Here is a 25018-nt window from a genome sequence, read left to right on the forward strand (position 1 = left end):
GGTTTGTTTGTTTTCAAATTGTACTCCTACAAATTTTCAGATTCATCAAAGTATGGTTGTATCTCACTCTTGTTTCTCAGTGACTCCATTTTGACTTCATTTCTGTCATCACTCACTACCGATGGAGGAATTATAACGTGTATACATTCAGTGCTTTACAAAGATAAAATAATGTAATATTTTTAGGCAATTCAGAGAACCATTAAACAACTAAATAAGCTCAAGGAGGCCATAGACTTATTATCCTTCCCCAAACAGCTGTACCGTATGCTGTATAGCAAAATACTTTCAAAATGGGATGGAGTTTCAAAAGTATTTTGTGATGTGGTATGAGGAAAATGCTGTTCCAATGGAGAGGGGAGAAATTAAAAAAAACTCCTGGATTACCACATGTCACATGATTCTTTAAAAAAAAATTAAGGTCTTTATATGAGCATAAATAGCTCTCTGAATCCTGGTCGTAGTGCTTCAGTTGCTGGGCTGGCAAGTTTAAGATTGGCATTCAGACAGTTGTGTGCTGCAGTTTTACAAAAAATACAGTAATGCTAGTGTAGCTACACTTGTATTGCAGGCAAGAATATCAGTGAAAATGTTTGTGTTTATATTAATGGAAGAGAACAAAAGACCTTTTAGTATAACTTCCCTGCCCAGAACCATCTCCCTACTACCCCACAGAGATCAGCCTAAATAATCTAGGACTGAGTCAACCCAAGGGCTCCTGGCTCATACCAAAGCTCTAATGTGCATTACACAAGGGTTTCCCTATTCATGTCAGTGGAAGGCCATGGCTAGACGAAGGGGTTGGAGGGCCCCAATTTTGCGATTTTATGATCGCGAGATTGTTGCCCTCGTCTACACATGGCACACGATGTCCCGGGAGGAAGAGGATCTCTCGCCCGCCATTTTTTTTTCAATCAGAGAAGAGCGCATGAGCACTCTTACGCAAAAGGTTAGTTTTTTAAAAAATTCCCTGTTCACCCCACCCCACCCAGGACAACCCGCTACGCCCGGCCACATGTTCCGCGGTCTCGAGATCATCCCGAGGCCGCGGAAAAAGCAGTCTAAAAGAGTAGGGCGATATCCCAAGCCAAGGGAGGGATTATCCCTCCTGCTCCTGGGATGCCCTGGGCGTCATGTGGACACACAGGGAGGATCCCGTGGCGATCACTGGGATATCGCCTGGTCTAGCCATGGCTGAAGAGTGCAGCAAGTTTTAGACTGAACAAAAATGCTTTGAAGTATTATTTTCAAATAAAAATTAGGAATGTAAGTAAACTTTGCTAATGATAAGGAAATGCTATGGTTTCATATTATTGAACAATATTCATTCATTTCAAAATAGAGCAACATGGAATTGACAGATATCGAGATAACAGTGTTCACACATAATGCTAAAACATGGGATGTGAGACAGGGAGGAGGACTTCTGCTGAGTTTATTTTTATTTTTAAATAATTACTGTTGTATTCAAACAAGGAATTCTGGTTTAAAACAAACCATGGTTAGTTAAACAAGCCAGCTTTTGAACGCATGGTTTGAAGTTAACTTGTTTAGAAATTGACTAAGTGTGCAGTCCTATGCATGGCTGGCTGGGTAATGCTGGTATGACTTTTTCCATGTAATATGCAGGGGATTGTACCCAAGGCTTGTTTTGAACCAGGACCCCTGGTTTGAATGTAACGCTAAACTGAGAGTCTTTAAAAGTCAAACTGAATTGAGCAGGAATTCTCCAAATGCGGAAGAAGGGAGGAGCAAGTTCAATGTTTCACTTAGGGCACAATCCCATGACGATGCCCATAAACTTATGAACTCAGAGGCTTACAGGCATCCTATGCAGGGTGCAAGGAGCAGCTCCTCCCGCTCTGGTTTTTCACTAGAATGGCTTTTTCGCCTGTCTAGCTGGAGCTCTGCGGAGCAGGAGGGAAGGAGGCTGGAGAGGCCTAGGGATACGTTGTATCCTGGCTTTCCCAATCCCCTTCCCACTCACTAGCATGCCCCCTTTACCCTTCTCGGGATTGCCTTTGCAACCTTGGAGGGGCAGCCGTCGTAGTTCTCTCCGTTTTTTTTATTATTGCATTTATATCCCACCTTTTTTCCTCTAAGGAACCCAAGGTGGCATACATAATCTTCCTCCTCTCCATTTTATCCTCACAACAATAACCTTGTGAGGTGGGTTGGGCTGAGAGTCTGTGACTGGCCCAAAGTCACCCAGTGGGTTTCCATGGCTGAGTGGGGACTAGAACCCGGATCTCCCGACTCCCAGACCGACACTTTAGCCACTACACCACACTGACTCTCCATGCCAGCTGCGAGGGGTCGTGGAGCACAGATTCCTGGATCTGTGGTAAGAGTGCTGTCTCCAACCTCAGGTCCAGGAATCTGAATTACTCTATGCCCCCCGCAACTAGGGGCCATAGGATTGCTTCTTAGGCTCGTTGAGCTTTGTTCGTGCTAAATCATGAGTTAGTGTTGCATATAAACTGAGCTGCCAGCATTGACATGATGAAATGTGAGATAATTTTAATTATGTTATTTAAGAATGGATAAGAATGATAAATATTAAAAAGCAGTTTGTACAGTAGATGCTACATAAATTATTAAATTAATAAGAGATCTGAGACTCATTGAGATGACGCACTAAATAATTATTGACTAACTATAAGCAGTGCTGTGTTGAATTTAATACAGCTCTGGTAAAATGCAAGCTCTGTCTGTGGAAGTAGCTTCTCTATTAAAATCATTAAATGCTATTGTAAAAAAAATATTGGAATTTAATGATAATTTTCTGGAATTCCATTGCCAATATTTGACATAGCTTTTAATGTGGGCCATTTCTACACCTGCCTTTCCCCCCGGGATCATCCCTGTGCATCCAAATGACACATAGGGATCCCAGGAGCAGGCAGGGACGATCCCTCCATTTTCCTGGGATAATCCTTTGGTGTAGAAAGGGCCTAGATTTAGGCGGCCTTGGATATTGTATAACCTTATTTATTTATTTATTTATTTATAATATTTATATCCCGCCCTATATCACTAAGATCTCAGGGCGGCGTACAGATAAAAACATATAGTATAAAACAATAAATATACACAGTTAAAAACAAATTAAACCATGAACCAAATTAAAACAACATATTATTTAAAAGCAATAGATACAGTTAAAACAGTTAAAACAATGTGCCAGTGAGTTTAACCATCAAAGGCTTTGTTAAAAAGCCATGTTTTTACTTGGCTTTTACACACAGGATATATATCTGGCCAGTAAAAGGATTAGATTTAAGGCTGGGTCTTTTCTGACCATTTTACTTGTACTTAATTTTACTTTATAGTTAATTATATTTGTTAGCCCTCAAACCTGAGGGCTGGACAGGCCACTCCCTCAGTGTATAGTTTGCCAATAAACACACCGGGTTGGAGAATGCAAGTTAAAGTTTATTCGTAAATGTTGCAACATTGGAGCTCCAGCGAGAAATGCAAATTAAGAGCTCCTCGAACAAAGGGATCCTCTGGAATATATAGGCTCTGGTTACATCACTGGTTAGTAACATAATTGGTCAGTGCTCTTATCTCTAATGGACTTTACTGGTCCGTGCTCTGTTAACAAACTAGGTTACATTGCCAATACAAGGTAAGGTGAATACAATTCATACATCACAGCTTACATTCAACAATGATTGGTTGAAAGTTTTTCTTTTGTCTAAGAGGCCCTTAGAATCCGCCATGAAGGAATGCTTGGGGGGGGCGGTTCTTAACCTTTCACCTGGAGCATAGACTAATTTCACAGAATGAAATTCCCTTTTACACACATCATAATGACCTCAGTATTAACCTGGAGGACTGACATTGACTTGATACAGTCTCTCTGCATTTGATACTGATCCCCAAAGAAAATGAAGCTAACTCTAGTGTACAGATGCATACGAAGTTTCTCTAGATTAGTGTGACGTTATTCCCCCCATTTATAAAGCTGAATAACAGTGTTGACAACCTTTCTTTCATTCAGGAACTTGTTACACTATTTAGAATTAATACTGATGGATTATTATATAGGAGGGGTGGCACTATCATTTCATAATTGCTAAATTCCCAGTATAAATTCATAGAAGTACACTAGAAACAGCCTTACAAGGAATTTTAAAAAATAAATTTAAAATTTCAGAATCATCAGTTACTTGTCAAATTGATTGCATCCATCTCTGTCAGACCATACAATATTTCCTGTGAGCTTTTTTGACCAATATTTCCATTATTTTCAGTACAATTGCTGTTATTGTGAAATCATCTTAAAACTGAGATTAATTGGTTTTAAGTTTACTGAAATTATAATGTTTTTTAAAATAAATAGTTCCTGAGCAGGCTGGCCAGAACACAATTCTACGCAATATTGATGAAAGAAACGCTTTAGTTGGGTCCATTTCCAGATCTGTCCTCCTGCCTCCTTTCTGTTCACCAGCTAAAAACGCATAACAGCATCTCTCTCTTTATCCCACAGTTGCTGTGCTTAGTTTTCTCTTGCCTCTTTTCCACACAGCTACATTTGTTGGCAGCATCTAAGCAACTCTTCTTATTACCGGGAAACACTAAGCAGTTGTAATTTTAAGCTTCTTCATGGAGTATTAGCATCCTGGATTAATTGTGCATTCTATTGGCAATCATTTTTCCTAGTCCCGATAGTTTATGTTGAAAGAGCTCATAAAACTAGAGGTCCTGATTAGCATCTTGCCTTTGTCCTACCACTTCGGCTATGAGCAGATATGAAGATTATGTTTTATATTAGAGCTTTTAAGTGGAGTTAATTGATTGCCATTAACTTGAGCTAGTAACTACACATAAACTTGCAAACCAGAATAATATGGTCATTTGTACTCAAGGGAGATTGAAGAACAAATCTTTGAACTATGCAGACCAATATATGCAAACATGTTCACCAACTTAAATAAGAAAATTATAAATAGTGGGGCCATGGAATGCACGAAATTTAGTGGTGACATTTCTATGCAAAGCTCAAATGTATAATCTTTTACAAGATAAGCAAAGTGACCATGTAAAGCAGCACTAATTAGTGACATATTTTTTCTAGCATTACTATGCTGATTTAGCACCTCTAGTGGGAGAGAAAACCTTACCCTTAGCTGATTTCTAAACAGATTCAAACTTACTGATAAAGTCCTCTAGCAGTCTTGAACTTGAGGCTCCCCCTGAATTCTAATGTTGAAACACTGTCTCCCTCACGTATACTGTTCCTCATTTCCACAACCTCCTCCAGTTCCCTTAATCCTTTCCTTCTTCGTCTTTGAGGAGATGGCCACTCTATCCTCATCTAACTCTGCGAAATGCCCTCTTGACCCTATTCCCTCATGACTCTTAGGCCATAGTTAGACCTAAGGTTTATCCCTGGATCGTCCAGGAGTCAAACCTGTTCATCTAGGTGACACACAGGGGATCCAGTGCTCAGGCAGGGGCAAACTGTGGATGATCCCAGGATAAACCTTAGGTCTAGCTGTGACCTTGGTTGCCATCTCACCTTTGGTTATCCTCTCCTCCTATCACATGACTGAAGATGGAGGTAGTTTGTGGGTGAAAAGTGAGAGGGCATAGGGACAGGCTTTAGTAGAGCTTCAAAAGTTAAAGAAGATGGTCTGTGAATTATTGAAATGAGTGTGGTACTAGGGTGACCATATGAAAAGGAGGACAGAGCTGCTGTATCTTTAACAGTTGCATAGAGAAGGGAATTTCAGTAGGTGTCGTTTGTATGCATGTGACCCTGCTCTCCTTTGTATCTGGTCATTCTAGTATAGCTCCTGAAGCTTTAACTGTTGTGTTGATGAGGGAGATGGGGCATGCATACAAATGACACCTGCTGAAATCCCCTTTTCTATGTAGCTGTTAAAGATACAGGAGCCCTGTCCTCCTTTTCATATGGTCACCCTATATGGTACTAATGTTGCTTGGCCAGATAAATAACAGAGGCTGTTGTTGTTGTTTTGTTTTTTACATTTCATCCAAAGGAGCTCAGCAGCCTGAGAACATGATGATAAATGGAGGGAGTAAACCGGGTTGTGGATTAACGAGGTGAACAGTTTGGTGGGATAGGGGGACAAACAAACAAGACCTGAGGCTACGAAGGAGTTGAAGGTAGAAGATTTCAAAGGTGGACAACTTGTGCCCCTCCAGAGGTTTTGGCCTACAACTTCCCTGGGTGTGCTCGCTGGGGCTGTTGGGAGTTATAGCGCAAAGCGTCTGGAAGGCCACACATTCCCGGATCTAGAGAGTGACCAGAAGTGACAGAAGAGATAAGAGCAGGAAAGCACAAAAGTGACAGAAGAGATAAGAGCAGGAAACATTTCAGATAAATGTTTGCTCTTGAAAAGGCCTTTATAGTTTTGATCTCCTATTTTTGTCAGGTCTTGGAGCAACCCGAAACCGTAGTGGTCCACAAATCACTAGGCAGGAATGATGAATGTACATTTAAAATAAATATGGGATTGTGAGGAAAGAATACATTGTGGGCATTCACAATTCACCTGTCACACAAAAAAAAGTCCTTTAGATCTCCATAGCAATGTCATGTTTTGACACTATGCTGACGATCATCCACAACATGTTTTTGACCCAATTAGCCTATGGCTCTTATGGTGGCAAGAGACATGTGACTATGTGTATGAGAGAGAGAGAGAGAGAGAGAGAACACAGATACCGTCTGGGTTCACATGAAAAAGATAATAGGTGCCTCTTGGGAAGCGGATGGAAAAGGAATGTGCATTGTATATGTAGGACTACATGCCATGATATACAAAGGAGTACATGCAGGTCTATGTTTGTTCATGATATGTAAAGAAGCATGAAAGTGCACATGTGTGTTCTTGCTCTTTAGTCAATTTAAAATTGGTGGTGTGACTTCCTAATAAAAATGGTTTCCCCTCCCAGCAGAATACAATGGTGCTTATTTGAATCAGGCAGAATAACAATTCATGCATTATTTTTCAGTCACATTTTTTTCCTGCTATGCATGGCTTGCTCTCCTTAACTAGGGCAGTTGAACTAGGCATAACCCTGGCATTAATTAATTCAAAATATTTTCCCAGTCCTGTCGTATTCCCCACACTTGTAATTGTGTTTCAGGAGGTGTCAGCCTACTCATTGTCACACTCGCTTGGGCTCCTCAGTGCTCTTTTCTCCTCTTTCTTTCTCTTCCCGTGCTCTTTCATTGTTCCATGCTCACTGAAAACAGTAATGAAGTCTGAATGAGTAGCACCATAAGTGCCACACTGTGTTTCTGTGGCGCAGTGCTAATAGCAAGTGCTCTCTTTCTCCCTTGCAGGCTTACAGCTGCGGGCCCCAAGGCTCGAAGGGAAAATTATTATAGAGCTTTCTCATTCGCCCTCACAGAATCAGAGGGCACAAGAATGACAAAAGGTGTGGACATCGTCATTATTAGTTGCTTATCCCCTACCAGCATTTCAGGTTGTGTAGTGCAAACTAAAAGCTTGCACATTCCTAAATCAAGAGGAGTTGGTCCAGTAAAAATTAGCATCTTAGTTATTTTGCATCTCTTTTTTTCTTTTCTCGGTTAGATTGACAAAGTTGTCCCTATATGTTCACTGTTGTTCTGTCACCACCCACTCTGCCCACCTTACTCAAGAGAGCCTTTAGGGGTTGGGGGTGGTGTGGAGGAAGCCCAAGCATGAATGCCTGACATGTTTTCTTCCAAGTTTTGGAATACTTATAGTCAGTACCTAAACAGAGGACTCTGAGACAAGGATCATGTTAGGAAAAGGCATCCAAATAGCCTAGGAGTCCATAAACTGAGAATAACTAGTGCTGCTTAACAGATGAAACATGCTGCCCTCTTCCTAGAAAGTGCAGGTTCATTTAGGTGCTATGAAGCCATTGATCATTAAAGCTGCACCAGATGTTCTGCTGTGGATTTTGCTTTATTTGCTCATATGAAACTTCTTCATAAACATTCTTGGATAAATTTAACTGACTGATATGGATTGCAATATATTTAACTGGACTGCAAAGTAAAATGAGAAAACATTTTTTTACAGCTTACAGTAATTAAGTTGTTGTTGCAGCTGGCTGACAGACTACATTATTACACAAACCATCAAACCATCATACAACAAATGACAAGTGAGAAAAAAACCTGAATGAGTAATAATGGCACTAGATGTTTGTCTTGTTCTGTCAGTCCAATTACAAGGGCTTGATCATTTAATTGGTCTTCAGACTGTTAGCTCCCTAACGTCTAGCCTGTGATAGATTTTCAGCACTTCGCATTTTTCAGTGATGCTGCCTTCCCAAGCCGAACAAACAAGAGGCAAGCCAACCTTCTGTTGGAGATTATATCTGATATGGTTGACTGAAACTATTTCAAAGAATAAATATATTGAATATCTTTATTTACTTATTCAGTTATTTCAATTCTTACTCTGTCCTGTCTCTAGAGTTCAGGAGAGGCTTGGATTTATGTGTATGTGTTTTTAGTAGTGACAGAAAATTGAGCGCTGGTATGGCAGCAAAGCAACATCAATGTAAAAATAAAGTACTTACTAAGATAATTTAAAACAGGGGTGGGCAGAAGGTAGTTCAGCAAGGAGTTCTGATTCCCAATATTTAACAATAGGAATAACAAAATGATTCCACAACAAAATGTTTGGAAGGATTGTGAGCTCTGTTTGGTTCTGATACTCAAAACAAGTTATTTAATTCTGAGTGTATGTCTCTAATTGGTGAATCTCGGGGTTCTAGTAAAAATCAAAGTTGATCCTTGCAGCCTGGGGATAGATCCTGATTTTGTTTAAAAAGGCCCATTGACATCAATGGCGCTCAAGTTAGTCATGATTAATTCAAGTCCCACTTCTTTCAATGGGTCTACTCTAGGTAAGATTAATATGGATCCAACTTTGGCATCTGACCTTCCCCAATTTAAAATATTATTTCAGCTTAACATGGAAACCCACCACATTACTATTAACATAATCATCTTTGAATGGTAATGCACTCTGTGTATGTCTGCCATTGATATTTACGTGGAAATTGTATTTGATGGCAGTGGATGGCTGGGAGAAAATTGCATTTGTTCTCCGGTGGCTTAATTAGCTTCTTGTGGATTTGTAGGTATAATTAAAAAATACTACTTTTAATCTATTAGGCACTAAATTCTATGGACAGTTTATACCTTACCTATACTTCCTGACTGTTAGAGCAGTACAACAATAGAATCAGTTACTTAGGGAGGTTGTGGGCTCTCCCACACTGGAGACATTCAAGAGGCAGCTGGACAACCATCTGTCAGGGATGCTTTAGGGTGGATTCCTGCACTGAGCAGGACGTTGGACTCGATGGCCTTGTAGGCCCCTTCCAACTCTGCTATTCTATGATTCTATGAACCTGCCCCCTCCTTTATGACCCATTACGAATGCCAAGAACTGCTTAAGTGACCCTTTTGACCAGGGGTAGGCAACTGGTGATTAATAGACCAAACCAACTTTCAAACTATATACTGTAAACAAAATGTTGCACTTTCACTTGTAAGGAAAGGAAGCAGTCAATCTATATGTAGATTTCCCTACCAATATGCCTCTATAGAGGGTATTTCAGGGAACCCCTTGGTTCAGCCTCTAAAGCAATGACTGTATATCATCTGAGCAATGTGCTCTATGCCTGTAACATCTTTATTGCTAGAAGATGCACCTTTATGTAAAGCCTGACCACGCATGCTCAGATTGTTATAACCCCTAGAGTAGGCTTCCCCAACTTAGTGCCTCCAGGTATGTTGGATTGTAACTCCCATCATCGCCAACCAGCATGACCAACCTGGAAGGCAACAGGCTGACAGTGGCTGATCTCTCCCATGAATAGAGAGGCTCCCATGAACATAGAAGTTGTCCATCCTGCTGTCGACTGTACTGCCCATTCATTGGTTAAGCCATGGTTAAGCTTGTATGAGACAGTAGTAATATGATAATTTTAGTTAAAAGGATAATATTTTGGTTTGGATCCTAACATAAGTAAAGTTAAGATAGTTCACAGAAGAAGAAAATCACATTCCTCTCCTTCACCCTGCAGCCCCCTGAAACTCTCCAAAAGCAGCTCCAGATTATTGGGGTAGAGAAGAGAAAGAATCTGCCCTGAGCCTTAGGACCTCATAGATTTAAAATCTCAGTAGAAAAAACAAGTAAAATTCACATTGATTTGAAACTTGCGTTCTTTTGTATGATACATTTTCATTCTTTTTTGTAGGACATATTACGATCACACAGTATTTACTCAACTATTATCCTGGCCTTGATATTGAGAAGAGGAATGTCTTTGGATTTACTGCACTCATGAAGTCTGCAATGCAAGGCCGAACAGAATGTGTCAGAGCCTTAATGTTGGCAGGTATATGGACTTCTCAGTTTCATTATCCTCATTCCCACTATATCATTGTAAAGATTAATCCTCAATGAAGAATTGCAGTATTTACTCTCTTGGTAGGTCCTGCTTGCTATTATTACAGATGGAGACAGAGAGATGTAAAATTGCATACTGCTTTTTTCTACAAATTTCTACAGATGGATCTATAATGGTTACAACTATTTTTAAACCACACAATAAGATTATACAATATAAACCTATCATAAAAACAACAGGAAAAGTCAGCTTTAAAACAGCAGCCAAATTAAAAGCAGAGAGCTGCAATTGGAATACTAAAATTAAACGTTTAAAAGCACCCTAATTTTTTTTTAAAAAATATTATTCAGCAATTAACTTAAGATTTAAAAGAAGGTGCCAGTCAGATCATCGCAGTAAAGTTATTCTATAATTGTGGACCACCACTGAAAAGGCTCTTTCTCCATACCTTCATATGAACATAAGAGCAGTTATACTCTAGTCCAGCATTCTGTTCCCACATTAGCCAACCAGATGCGCATGGGACACCCACAAGCAGGAAATGAACTCATGTAAGCCAGGCTCATGTCAGAGTAGACAAGCCCTAATATAAGCTGGCCCCAAGCTATTTAGGGCAGCCTCATAAATAAGTCCACAAAACTACTTGCTAGTTTGTGGACTCCTAGAGGAGAAACAGAGAGATCCATCTCTCCTTCAGCAACCTGCTGCATTTAAGAACATAACAAAAGCCTTGTTGGATCAGATCAATGGCTGATCTAGTCCATCATCTATTACCCAGAGTGGTCAACCCAGTGTCAGCATCCTCCATCTCCCATCTCTCTCTCTGTGTCTCTCCCCGCTGTATTAGTGGCAGTAGTGTGGGGAAACTTGCCCATCATTGCAATTATTCTGAAGGGTCCTTCCTCAAAGTGAAGCATTGTGGGCAAGGTGGCCACAGAAATTATTTGCCTACCAAATAATGTCATGTTCTGAGAGGCCCTTTCTTAGACAGAGGCATTAGGCCAGTTGGCAGCAATAATGGCACTCTGCAACAGGCAGATGGCAGCAACTGCCAACCAAAACAACATACGTGGTGGCAGCAGAGACCATCCTAGCACTGGATGGGGGTAGAATTGTGTAATCCACCACCTTCCCATTCTGTCTTACCCTACCTCATAGAAGGGCTAGGCCTGGACCAATCATATACATATGGGATACTGGAGGGCCATAACCCTCTCCGACTGTTCCTCAGCAACTGGTATTTAGAGGTATGCTCCCCCTGATCCTGGAGGTAGGACATAGCCACTAGGACTAGTACCCTCTGATATCCCCAATGAATATAGCTAATCCCTTTTTAAAGCCATCGAAGCCCATAGCTAGACGGGGCGATATCCCAGGGATCACCCCGGGATCGTCCCTGTACATCCACATGACGCACAGGGGATCCTGGGAGCAGGGAGGGATGATCCCTCCCTTTCCCCAAGATATGGCCCTACAGTTGTAGGCCACTTTTTCCACAGTCTCGGGATGATCCCGAGACCGTGGAACGTGTGGGTGGGTGTCATGGTTTGTCCCAGCTTCTCACACTTATTCCCCCCATCGGGGGGAGCGGGGAATTTTTTTTAAAACAACAACAACCTACCTTTCAGCACATGAGTGCTCGTGCGCTCCTTCTCTTTTTAAAAAAACAAAAACAAAATGGCAGGTGCGACGTCCTATTGCTCCGAGGTCATCGCGCGCCATGTGTAAACAGAGGGGGAGATCTTGCGATAACAATATCGCAAGACCCTCACCCCTCCGTCACGCTAGACCCATAGGTCTAGCTGAGGCCTAAGTTGGTGGCCATCACATCCTGTAGCAAGTTCCATAGTTTATCCATGTAAATAGATAAAGGTTTTTTTTCCTCCTCTGGCAGCCCACTTGGTTTCTATACCAGGCAGTGTAGGAACAGAGTACGTCATTTCTGCACTACCAGTTCATCACTCTCCTGCATATAGTTCCTTGTCACCCATGGCTACGAAGTGAGTGCTTAAATTCAAGGCTGCTTTAGAGGTGAAAGACAAACACTTTTAATGAAGCTTGGAAACAAATAGGCAACCAATGCAAATATTGCAAGACCATAGGAATATGATCTGATTTTCGAGCCCCAGAGAATCTGGTGGTCACCTTTTAGACAATTTAAATTTCCAAATATCTTTAAATATTGCTCTACGTAGAAAGCTTGTAGTAGTGCAGCCTGGAAGTAAGAAGGCTATGGATAATGGAGATATGCATGAGATAGGTCTGTCTTTGCCAGAAAGGCCTCAACTGGTGACCTAGCCAAAGCTGATAAAAGGCACTCCTCGGCCTTACCATCGTTATCACCACCATTTGAATATCCGGTGAAAGCATTAGGTTGAGGATTGGTGAATGATGCAAAAATACCTGAAGCCTGAAAGCATTGTATGGCTGGGTAGAGACTGCTGTGCAGTTCCAAAGGAGTGGCTCTGCTGGAACTGCATCACAATGGGGACACATTGCTGTGTCCAGGGAATGTGGGGCACAGCTGGAGGCAGGCCATGTCCCAGGTTTGGTCAAAAGCTATTGCAGTGGGAATCAGTTCATGACAGGGCATATTTGCAAAGTGTGTGGGTTAGGGGGTTGCTCTGGAAAAAACCCTCATGGTGATGAGACTTTGCTGTTTCGTTCACAGGGTAGTTGCAAGCTGCCAGCGGCAAAAGCATTTGCAGTGTATTTCAGGTCACCAGGGAACTTGGGTTAATGGCAAAGTGATGTGGAGATGGGTCATTACTGCTGCTCATTCTAGGGAAGCTGTGAGCCTGAGAATTGCTAGCCTAATATTATATTTAGAAATAATTCATGGATTAAAGGATGCTCAGCTATTGCTAGAAATAATGGGGCTTCTAGTGTTCTAAAGAGGATGAAACAGGATTTATTGCCAAAAGATTCAGAAGAAACACAACTAAGCTTTTGTGGGCTTAGTTTGAGAGATGTGAGAATAACCCTAACCCAATGCAAGCCTTAGTGATTACTTGTTGTTTTAGCAGATATTACAGTGCTATATATTTTGTTATTCAAATACTTGGAAGCTCCTATTCATGTAATATGGTTAACGCATGGTAAAACTGTAAAATGTACAAGGTCAAAGAATCTAAAGGCAGCTGCACAAGTATTCCCAGAAGCAAACTTTCAGAAACTCATACCAGTTTATCAGTACATATCACAATAAGCATAATTCAAAGGGGAAAGCTTTAAAAACCTCAGAACAGATTTCAAATAAACATGTTGGGCAAGAAAAGAGATACAAGATACAACAAAAAGAAAAAGATGAGAACCATCTTGATTCTTCTTTGCTCTTTTCTACCTTGGGCATCTTTCATGACCCACCTGCCAAGACGTTCTCTTACGCAGAGGTCTGCATGCCTGATGTTCTTATATGTAAGCTTCTATGGCTTTTAGGGAGCTGAACCATAGATTTCAACACCATATATGTCTCTATCCCTTGCCTTGCAAGAGCAGCTCAGGCCTTATCTATACCAAGCAGGATATTGCACTATGAAAGCGGTATATTAAAGACAGAAGCCACACCAAGCAGGATATAGCAGTACGAAAGTGGTATATGGCATATGTCAATGGGCCCCAACAGTTGTTAGTGCACTTCAATACTGCTATGAAGCAGTGGTGTGGCTCCTGCCTTTTATAGTGCAATATCCTGTTTGGTGTAGATTAGGCCTCAGTTTCCTTTGGGTGGCACAGCTCTGACATGCTGGATCCTGAAGAAACAATGCATCAAGGCAGCTCTGATACTACTGCTAGAGCTGGAGTTGGTTTCACTTGCCAATATGAAAGGAAAAACCAGTACCTGTATGATACATCTTGCCACATTGGAGAAAAGTACTGATCGAAATTAGGGAATTACATGTCCCAGATTTCTAAAGATGTGCTAACAAAACTGTGTTTGTTTTTTAAACAATGGGCCAGATGGTCCATTTGACTTGGAACTCTTTCGATGCTTTTGCTGGAAACCTAGCTTAGATATTTCATGCAAGTGACACTTATAATCTCATAGAAAATGTAGCTGTATTAATTTAATAGAATATTAATATTCTAGAATGACAGGCACAGATTACGTATTGGGGGGGGATTGTAACATTAAATTCCTCTTAGGTGGGAATAGGCACGTTTCTTAGAACATGGCTTGCAGATCTGATATAGTTTGGAATGACAAACCAAATGCCGTGACTTGAATATTCATGTCTGACCCAGGTGGCAAAGTAGCTAGCCTCATTTATGTTCATGTGGGATTGGTTTTAAAGAATCCACAGCAGTACTTCAATGGTATTTAAAGCAAATATTTCATCCCAAATAGATTCCCTGCATGATAACACACAACAAAATTTTGACACACTACTGCTAGAGGACAGTACAGTGCCAGAATTGATTTCTTTACAGCTTTACTTATGGAATATTGCTGCCGTCCCTTCCTGCATCTCTACACATTCTTCAAGGGGTGGATTGAACAGCTTTGATGCATTGCTGTACTTATCTCAGTTACCATGTATCCTTCATCTATACAAACAGCCAAGAACCATGGCTTAGGATGTTTAACCTAGAGTTGCTGTGTGGCATGACAGAATTAATACTTCCAGAAGGTGGTCAGAAGAGACCAAAATACAGATAATACCTTTCTGAGGGTTGGAGATGTCATGAGGGTATTTCACTCAGAGGTTTATTCTGAGCTGGTAGAACTCAGTGCAGATGTTACACCCTGCACTACAACTGATTAGTTATCACTTCCTAGGAAGCACCAACTTGTCTGCAACCATCCAGACAATGATGGAGGAACATGGGCACTGCCAAGCTATTCAGTTTCCCCTGAGCACCTTCACAATCCAATATCAAAATCAGAGCCAAAATGAGAGGGGAAAGGCTAGCAAAGCAAAAGCTAGCTATTTCATGGGTGACCTTTTCCTAAAGATTTGTTTTTTCAGAGGAGGGGCTACCCCAAAAAGGGTGAGGAAAAGGCAGAGAGCTCATTCCACTTTTTCTGCCATGTTAGGCACATCCCTGTGTGGAATGTGAAAGGAGGATCATGTGCTTCTTCTAAGATGTAATGGGTGATAATTACCTGGTTCGCACAACATGACAAACTAACATAATGATCAGCCATGGTGGGTTGTCATGTCATGCGAACCTGGTGCAGTTTCTGCAGGGTGACTTGGGACATGCATAGAGTAGCCAACCCTCTTTTCTTAAAGGGAGCAGTAGCAATACCAGCTCCCTGAATAGACTACTAGAACCTTCTAGAGATATTTTACACAGCCACAAAATTCAACTGTATGAAAGCACAGATAACCACTAAAAGATCCTAGGTAAACAGCCTATATATTTTTGGTGGCCTTGTTTTTGAACTACAATCTGAAGAACAGCTGGTAATGTATAGATTTTGAACAGAGGAAACTGAAGTCCTGGAGTAGGAAAAGCAATCAGCTTCTTTAAGTTGGCCAAAGATGGGGGAAAAACAACAACTCCACGGTGAGATGAGAAAAGATAACACATTTTTGCCAAATTTAAACATACAACACATTAAGCCAACATCTTGAATTTAGCAGAAGATAAAGCAGCATGCCTTTCTGTAATAATTTGCGAGGATGCACAAGGACTAGCGATAAGGAGGGGAAGTGACTCATCATATCTGCCTGTTACCCTCCCACCTCTTCCTTCTTGTCTGCTATGGCGTGGTTTTGGATATACCTTTCACTCTTATTGTATTCAGATATAGTCTCATATTAACCTCTTAACCATTCATGAGATTAGCCTAAATCCACAGACTTGGTTTTCTGGCTGTACCATCTGCTGTGGTGTTATTGTCAGCAAATGTATTCACTTCTCTTCCATTTTGTCCTTTGCTTAGCTTTGCTTGTTTTTCCTGGTGCTGTTTTTGTTGGCTGTTGAATTTGTTTTATCCCTCACTATATGCTGCCTTGAGTACTGGAAAGGTGGCTAATAAATATTTGTTAAGAAGAAGGTGACTCTGAAGACTGGGAGGCCCATTGCAGACAAAACATCCTCAGTCTTCTGAACATCCCCTTTTGGAGCTAACCATCAAGATGTGGGGAGTGTGCATCAAGACTGCACCTTATGTTTCTGCACCAGGCAGGACTCACTTAAATACCATGCAGTTTCTGAACTGCCGTTTTTCTGTTAATTATGTCTCAGTTCTCTGCTTAACTTATCTCTTTATGGCAATTTCTTACATTCTCAGACACTCTACTTCTAAAAATAAATGAAAAGTGAGATAGATAAAATGTTATTTGTATGGCCATTGGTCATAACAAAAGTAAGTTACACGAAAGCTTAAAAGTAATGGAAGAAGAATGCATGAGGTAAAATCCTGTTTTTCTAGAGACAAAGAACAGCCAGTTAGATGGCCACTCCCACACCGTACTTTATTAGCAGTTTCCAGAGAGTGTCAAGGTAGGAGGAGGAGGAGGATGTATTAAAATATTTCACATAATACTGTAATACTGACAGAAATGTCCATTAAGTCTGGAGGTTGTTATACAGTTTTTCAAAACACAAACTCAATGAGGCAGTAAAATGCAAGCTCAGCCAGCAAATATTAATTCTGTAATAATTACCACACATTGTAGACGTGACTCTAGTTTATGATGATGCTGTTGGTTGGAGGGCTAATAGCATTAACTTAATGCTGTATGTTGCACTGCCCATCTGCTGGTTCTCAGTACAATTCTCTACTGACAATTAAACCTCATCTAAATATTTAAAGTATCTCAAAACTTGTATTACCTGTGTAATAAAGTGTTATTTTGTCATCAAAATATTAACTGTGACAGTTAAAAAAGCTGCCAGAAGCTGACATTTTAGGGTTTGACAGTGTTAATGATTTACAAAATTGAGGATATGCTTGGCTTTATGTATATAATGTGATTCTGTAACGTTTTTCAAAAGCAACTTTCTCTTTCTCTTCCTTGAGGGGCAAACATTAATGCGACAGACCCAGGCCGTGGATTCACTCCTCAGGAATGGGCGTGTTTCACAGGAAGAATAGAAGCTGCCTATCTTATGCAGAGACTTATGGACAAGCCATATGCTGAGCAGTTTTGTGACCACTATGAGCTAGAATGGCCAAAGATGAAGGAACTTCTTGCCAAGGCTGCAGAGCCGAAAACCTGTTTGCAGAGGATCTCAGAAGGTGTGCGGTCAATAGTATCTTTCAAAGCTTTCAATGGCCCTGAAGAAGATGGTGTCCTTAATCATATGGTTAGGGTGACAACAAGTCTAAGAAGCTCTTTTGTTGCTATTGCTTGTAGGACTGTGTGCCCTGGAAGTCCCCCTGGTATAGGAAAACACAGGCCTGCTGTGCAGGAAATCCTTAGAAAACAAAGAGCTAAGGAACTTCGATCTTTAGAGAACAGAGACCATTTTAACAGCTACGAGAAGCTGTTTCAGAACTCTAGAATTACATTAGTCTCCAAAACAAAGGAGCGTCGAGCCAGCCTGCAGCCTTTCAGTCTAAATGTACCTCAGGTGAGCATTGTGATTCCAAGGAAATCCAGCCTGTTGCCATTGCACTTGCTGAGAAGGAGCAGTGTGCGCCCTGGGTTCGTTATTCCCAAAGTCCGTATCAACAAGGCTCCTCCACCTACTTTCCAGCCAGAGAGAGTGAGGCGAAAAAGTAGTGCCAGTGATGGGACCTACCTGCAGATTCCCAAGTGGAGATATAAAGAGCTAAAGGAAGAAAGGAAAAAGGCAGAGGAGGAAGAAAAGAAAAAAGCAGAAAAAGCTCAGCAACAGAAACAAGCGTCTCCCCAGAGAAACATGACCTGAGCAGCGACTGGAAGACATGACAGTGGCACGGGTATAACACACAGCCCAGCATGTTGTATGGGGGCAGCTCAATGCCGTAATTTAAGACAGGGAAATTCAGGCTGAAGACAGTCTTCTACAGAGCAACTGACACTAAAGGGTCAGTTAAGAAGTGGAAGGAAGGATTTAGGGAATTTGTGAACAGTTATAAAATATGGGAAAGATTGTTTCTCATAGAGTGTAAAACTGCTGTCCTCGCAAAAGTAGGACAAGGGGTTATGGGATTAAGCTCCAAGAAAACAAAGTTAGAAAAGCTTCCCTGATATCTAGACTAACCATAAAAGAGTAATTAGGCAACTGAGTATGTTTGCAAGGGAATTTTTATATTGTCATTATAATTGGAAGTTTTTTTATTTCAAACAGATTACATAAACACTGGCCTCAGGATATATGAAAAGACAGTCTACAGATTTTGTGTATTGTGTTCCCCCTGCCCTGCTGAGTTAAAATAAAGTCCTTCAGCTTGTTGCCTGCCTATAAGAAAATATTAATATAATAAAATTCTAAAAAGTATAGTAAAGAATGCAAAAAAAATCTCAGGGCATTTCACAAAGTAAAACCAATTTATGAATAAATGCTTTTGTAAATAATGTTTTAATTCTGAGAAAAATGTTGATGGAAAATGTGGTATCCTACTGATTAATGAGATGTTACTGTTGTTTTAGAAACAAAATGTTAAAAGATGGTAGGAATTGAGTTAATTCCACAGCAAACTGCAACATTTCTATGGATCCTCTCCAATATTTTTGAAGGAATATGCTCAACTTAATGTCCTATAAAGTTGTAATCTTCCCAAGAAGCTCAGGACATATTGTACTGGGCCCAGAAATCCTGTTGGCAGCTGGGGGGGAATTAAGATGTTTCCTTACAGATTTTTGTTTGCTTGTTTTATACGTTCATCTCCAGCTTTGCAACCATGTTTTATTGCATATTGGTAGCACTATGAAAAGTATATGATTTGCTATAACAAAGATGTCATTCCTCAAGATTCCTGGTAAGATAATTCATAAAGAAAATTGCAAGAGGTATTGCATAACCCACAGTTAAAAATATAATTCACTTTCACCAATTAAAAATTAAGGAAGTACGTAACTGTCAGGAGGGAGTTTCTGTAGCATAAACCATTGAACTGACAGCCTTCTTTACAGCACAATCCTATGCATGTCTACTCATAAATAACCCCTTGCTCTCACATGAATGTGTAGAGCAGGAGTGGGCAACTTGTGGACCTCTAGATGTTTTGGCATACAACTCCCAACATCCTTCACCATTGACTATAATGGTTAAGGGCTGATGAGAGTTATAGGACAAAACATCTGGAAGGCCACAGGTGGCCCATCTCTGATGTAGAGCAATGGCCTTCAACAGATTCAGACCTGAGACCCACCTCGAACTCTTAAGCTGCAGCATGGGATCCACTTTCACAATTTTCTTCATGCCCAACATGGTAGCAACAGCTTTGCTGCAACCCATCTAGACTGATCTCACGACCTACTTTTGAGTCATGACCCACCAGTTGAAGACTACTTGTGTAGAGGATTGCAGCCATAGCTAATATATGCACGTTGTATATATGCAAGCCCATCAAGTGAGCGCTTCCACTACTTTTTGCATTCTGTACTACATGAATACTGAGCCATATTCAATCCCACTAAATTACACTAAAAACAACAACATGGCAGACTAAAAAGATATCAGTAACACTTTCAAACAGCACTGTTTTTGTATTTAGAGGACAAGTTTTTAGATGCCTATAGCAAAACTGTCTACATGTATTTATTTGACAAATTCTGACACAGATGGTATATTTTTGTTCACAGCCAACACAGTATATTCACATATCAGATCACAGAATCAGTTTCCCAAAAGCAATCAGTTCTGACAAGCAAGTACATGAATTTGCACTTGGATTATCATCTAAAAGACAGGTTCGGTTGAAATGCACTTTTTCACTCTCTCAGGGATGAAGCTAAATAGCATGTCCAAGGGTGTAACCCATCTGTATACATATATTATGTCATTTTTTTGATTAAGAGACAATAAATTCTGTTTAAAATATGGAATGTCTTCTTCATTTTGATTTGGAACCATCATGTTCCACTGTGGCTTCTCGACTTCAATTAAGTCCTAGTCGTACTAGTTATTTCTGGTTCAGAGCTTCTTTCAAAGTATGTTACCAACCTTGGGCTACATGATTATCCACACATATTTAAACCCCTCCCAAAGCCAGACAGAGCAAGCTTGATACTTTACCCTTGGAATGGGTGCTTCAAAATTCTTATTTCAAAGAAACACTCTCTCAGACAAGATTTGTCTTTTGCCAGTAAGCCTAAGAGTACTAAATACAAAAGCTTATGCATGCACATGAAATATTCAGCATCATTCTTAATGAAGACTCTACACAGAGTCAAGTAGAACAGTTAGTTCTCAATAATAATCAATATCAAGCTCACCAGGCTGATTCTTACAGGCAACACGTCAAGCAAGCTGGTCCAAAAGGAAAGCTCCCACTGTTGCACGTAGAGTCTCCTTTATATACTTTCTGAATGCTATAAAACATATTCAAACTATTTTTACTACTTATTTATGTTACTTATCTAACAATTCTAAGGATATACATTTCTACCCTAATTATTTCTATGTCTAAACAGGATTATTGAATTTCAAAGCTTCTTATCAAGATAAATGGCCATAACGATATACAAACATTTTAGCCTGCCTCGACATGTTACAGGTGTGCTTGCGAGACAAAAAATATTTCCTTGATCATATCCTGTCTTGTGAGCTTGTTTTCTTATTTCACATCTTTGTATTTTATGATCTGGGATGAGCTTTCCAGTTACTTTATCTGATAGCATTCCTGGCTTTGTTATTAAGCTAATTGTTTTATAGTACCCCTTTTTACAATGCAAAGATGAAGATGTAACTATAAGTTTAACAAAGGCCCCTTTTGGTCTCAATTCCTCTCGGTAAAGGGTGCCCATGACCAATTGCCAATGACCTGGCATTGCTGTTTCTCATCTGGCAAACCTCAGAGATGAAGCACCTTTATTTCTCATGGGTCAGGAGGCCAGTCTATGTCACATTAGCCACTGGAATCCCATTTTTAATTCCAGACTTCTCTTGGAGGCATTTGATTATAGAATTTCCTAACTGGACAGCAAAGATTAGATGGTGCAAATATGAAAGATTTACCACATTTCCACCGAAGGAGACATTCACATCTTGAGCAAAATGTCATAATCTGCAGGATTTATTAGACCAACTGAACGGAGCCAATGTTGAAATGGAAAACCTCAGGCAGCACTCTGGTCTCATTGAAAAACTTGGAATGCATAAATGGAACAGCTCTGAATTTTTACCTCATGAGCCAGAAGTGCCAAACTGAAATACACTATTTAGAAAATGTTGCATACAACATATGTGAGTTGTTGCTTAGTGTGATTTCATATAACACATTATTCTGTAGCAAAGTATTCCATAACCTTGCAGCTATGACCTCCATATGTGTGTATGATCACTCTTCTGGTTATAAAACATGATAGTGTCCAGGAAAGACTCCATTGGGTTCTCAAATTTGTAATTTTACATTTTGGCCAGTCTGTACACCATATAAGGATTACTTCAAAGAATGAAAATACATATTTTTTTCTTTTTTAAATATACATCTTAGTGGTAAAACAAGATAGCATAAGAGAAAACATGGCAAAGACATATACACATTTTCTGGAGTGGATAACGTGGGATACTGCTGCCATTAGATGGCACTGTCTCATTAAACACAATGGAGCTTTTCCGAGAAGGGAAATTTTCAATTAAATAATCATCGTCATGTCACGTGTGAAGGAGTGTGTTGCTATCATGGGAATATCGCGAGGACAAAAGCCCCGGTAAGGCCATGGGATTTTCCTGTGCGCAGAGAAGATCAACATTTCTAAAACACACAGTCAATACAATTCTAAAATCATCTCTGTTTCTTGTAGCTACAACTTCAGTCAAACCAGTAAAACATCCTCTTTACTGAAAACAAAGGGATCTAAAAATGCTTAGTTCCTCCCATTGAAAATGGGACCTCAAAAGCATCTGACTACGAGCTAAAATGTGCTTTTTGGGGGGGCATGATAGAGATCTGGAGCTCAGCTAACACTCATGTAAACATGAGGTTGTACAGTGAAGACAAACCTTTCACTTTTTTAAGCATTGTTCCCAGAGCATCAGGCTTCCTTGATTTATTGGCAATGCTATGCTGCTACCTGAAGTCAATATTTGGACTGGCCATATGAAAACTACACACCCCATAATACTAAACAGAATAAGGCAAACAAAGAAATCCGATTTCACAGAGTTATATATTTGGCCACTATTGAAGGATTTTGACCTTTTGATTTGTCATAAAGCTTTGTAAAATGCTATAGTGATCTTTGCAGAAGGTATTATGTAGTCAATTTGCACTATGTCTACATATACAGCCAGGTTCTACTCCTGGAATTACGAAACCGTTTCAAGACCCTTTTAGAATTGGGTGGCAAACTTTTTATTAGTAGAATAAAATGAAAGCCAATAATAATGCAATTCATTTTTGTTGCTATAGCTTTTCCTATGTAACCATTGTAGTGGTGCCTCTTTTATTGCCCAGAGATTTTTTAAAAATAAAAATAAAGCAGCCCAGCTAACCAAGAGCTGATCCCAGTGATCCAGTATTCCAATGTGCCCAAGGACATGTCTCATGACACCCTCCTGATTATATATATATATATATATATATATATATATATATATATATATATATATGAGTTTGGCATGTTGCAAGGCAATGAGGTGGCTTTGAGCACCATTGTTATTTTTCAGAATGCCTCTAAGCCTCACATAGGCCTTAGTGGCATTCTTAGAAAATAAAAATGATGGGTAACTGGAGCCCAGCATTTTATTCAGAAGTGTAGGCGGAAGGTGATGAGGGTCCTGGAAGGCTAGGGGATGGGAGCAGCATATTGGAAAGATAGACAGGATGGCAGAGCATGGAGTGACAGTGTCAGGGTATTTTGCCTGTGTTGTGTGTGTGTATGTGTGTGTTGCCTGGGGTTGATTTTTGCAGGGGAGGGCTTAATGTGTGTTACATGGCATGCTTACTTGCTTTGGTGTGGTGTTTCTCAGCTGACATGCTTGCTGGCTTTGGTGTGGTGTTTGTTTTGCATGCGTGTTTGTGTGTGTGTGCGAGAGAGGGAGGGGGGGAGGGAGGGAGGGAGTTTCTGAATCTCACCAGTTTGCCTTCTGGGAAATGGGTATTTTGTTGTTTTTTGCTTTTGGGAAATGAGACTTTTGTGACAAGCCATGCCCACCGTAGGCAAGCCTCCCCATGGTAGCCATTTTGTGAGAGTGCCCATAGCACACCCTCAAAATTTCAAATGTGCCCAGTGGCCCAAAGAGGTTCGGGACCCCTAAGTTTGTCCATATTATTTCCTACAAATTTATATTTAGTTTACAGCTTTTTAACAACATCTGATTAATTTGGGTGATAAACTGAGCACTGTGTCAGTTGCAGATTAAAAAAAAACCTATCAATTAATTGCATCCAGTCAGCTTGGTTCTCCCACAGCTATAGCCAGAATATGACTTTTTCCTCTGTTCTTTGCATCCCTCACAATCCCCATCTGCTCTTGTAAGCAACCACATACAAGTGAATATATGCCAAAGCCTGTGTGTATTCTGCACTAAAAAGAAATAAATTCTGCAACCCAGGCAATCCAGAAAGAAAAACCTGAACTCTACAGTTTCTATAAACTATGCCAACAGAACAACTTTGCATATTTTTTGGTATAATTTCTTTTGTAATGTTTACTGCTTTAACATAATTTATTCTGGTTTTGCTGTTTATGATGAGAGAAAAGGATGGGGCACCAACCACTGGAAATTCTATCCAATCAAATCTCTAGCTTCTCATATTTCATCTGGCCAGCATTGCCCCACATAATTTCAAAACACATCTCACTAACATTCAGGGCTGGAAGCTTGCTTTTGAACAAAAAAATGAAAGAAGTTTTTAATTGTAGTTTTAAATTAATCCTTAGTACTAGGAAGAGATGGAAATACTGTCAGCATGAAATGGGAAATTACTTTTCTTCAAACCACACAATTATTTTTAGTGTGATGTTGCTGATTGGATAAGGGCCTCACAGTGGTACTGACAAAGTATAAGCCACCAGTAATAACAAAGTTTTACATAGCAATATGCTTCCATATCTAAACAGCCCAGATATGCTAACACTAGCTAGTAATAGTAAATACTAAGAGGCCAAATCCTGAACACCCTCATGTGTAAACTGTAATTATTCTGCAATTGCAATGCTGTTTCTGTGACCAAAGTGCAATTGATGATGTCGCCTGCTGTGAATATAAACACTATTTCTGTACAAATTGTATTCTGTTAAAAGCATCAAATTTTAAATTGATAATATGTCAAGGGCAAAGCAGAAGTGTACATCAATATTACAGTAAGTAGAATTTTGTTGTTGAACCAGGGCTGTGATCCCTAAGTAGTAAAAGAATATCCTGAGATAATCCAGAAACACTCAAAATTACAAATCCAAGTAACTTTATCATGCTTTCTTGAATTATGTTCATAATATGATTTATGTTCATGTTTGCTGTTATTCCTGCTTGTCCCCAATATGTCTCTCACCAACTCCAGAGAATTAACTACCGTATTTCTTTGATTCTAAGACACACTTTCCCCCCCATATAAACATCT

The 25018-nt window shown here is 40.1% G+C and overlaps 2 protein-coding genes across 2 annotated transcripts in view; both read left to right on the forward strand.

Annotated features, from left to right (window-relative positions):
- Positions 1-18792, forward strand: part of ANKRD33B (ankyrin repeat domain 33B) — a 47232-nt gene extending 28440 nt beyond the window's left edge. Inside the window, exons 3-4 of the mRNA XM_063130004.1 lie at positions 10252-10392; positions 17381-18792. Coding sequence (XP_062986074.1) covers positions 10252-10392; positions 17381-18234 — 995 coding nt within the window. The 3' untranslated portion in view covers positions 18235-18792. The remainder of the gene's footprint in view (positions 1-10251; positions 10393-17380) is intronic.
- The window catches only part of ROPN1L (rhophilin associated tail protein 1 like), a 155195-nt gene that overhangs the window by 65584 nt on the left and 64593 nt on the right, over positions 1-25018 (forward strand). The window lies entirely within an intron of this gene.

The sequence above is a fragment of the Elgaria multicarinata genome, chromosome 7 (assembly GCF_023053635.1).
Source record: "Elgaria multicarinata webbii isolate HBS135686 ecotype San Diego chromosome 7, rElgMul1.1.pri, whole genome shotgun sequence".
In the NCBI taxonomy this organism is placed as follows: domain Eukaryota; kingdom Metazoa; phylum Chordata; class Lepidosauria; order Squamata; family Anguidae; genus Elgaria; species Elgaria multicarinata.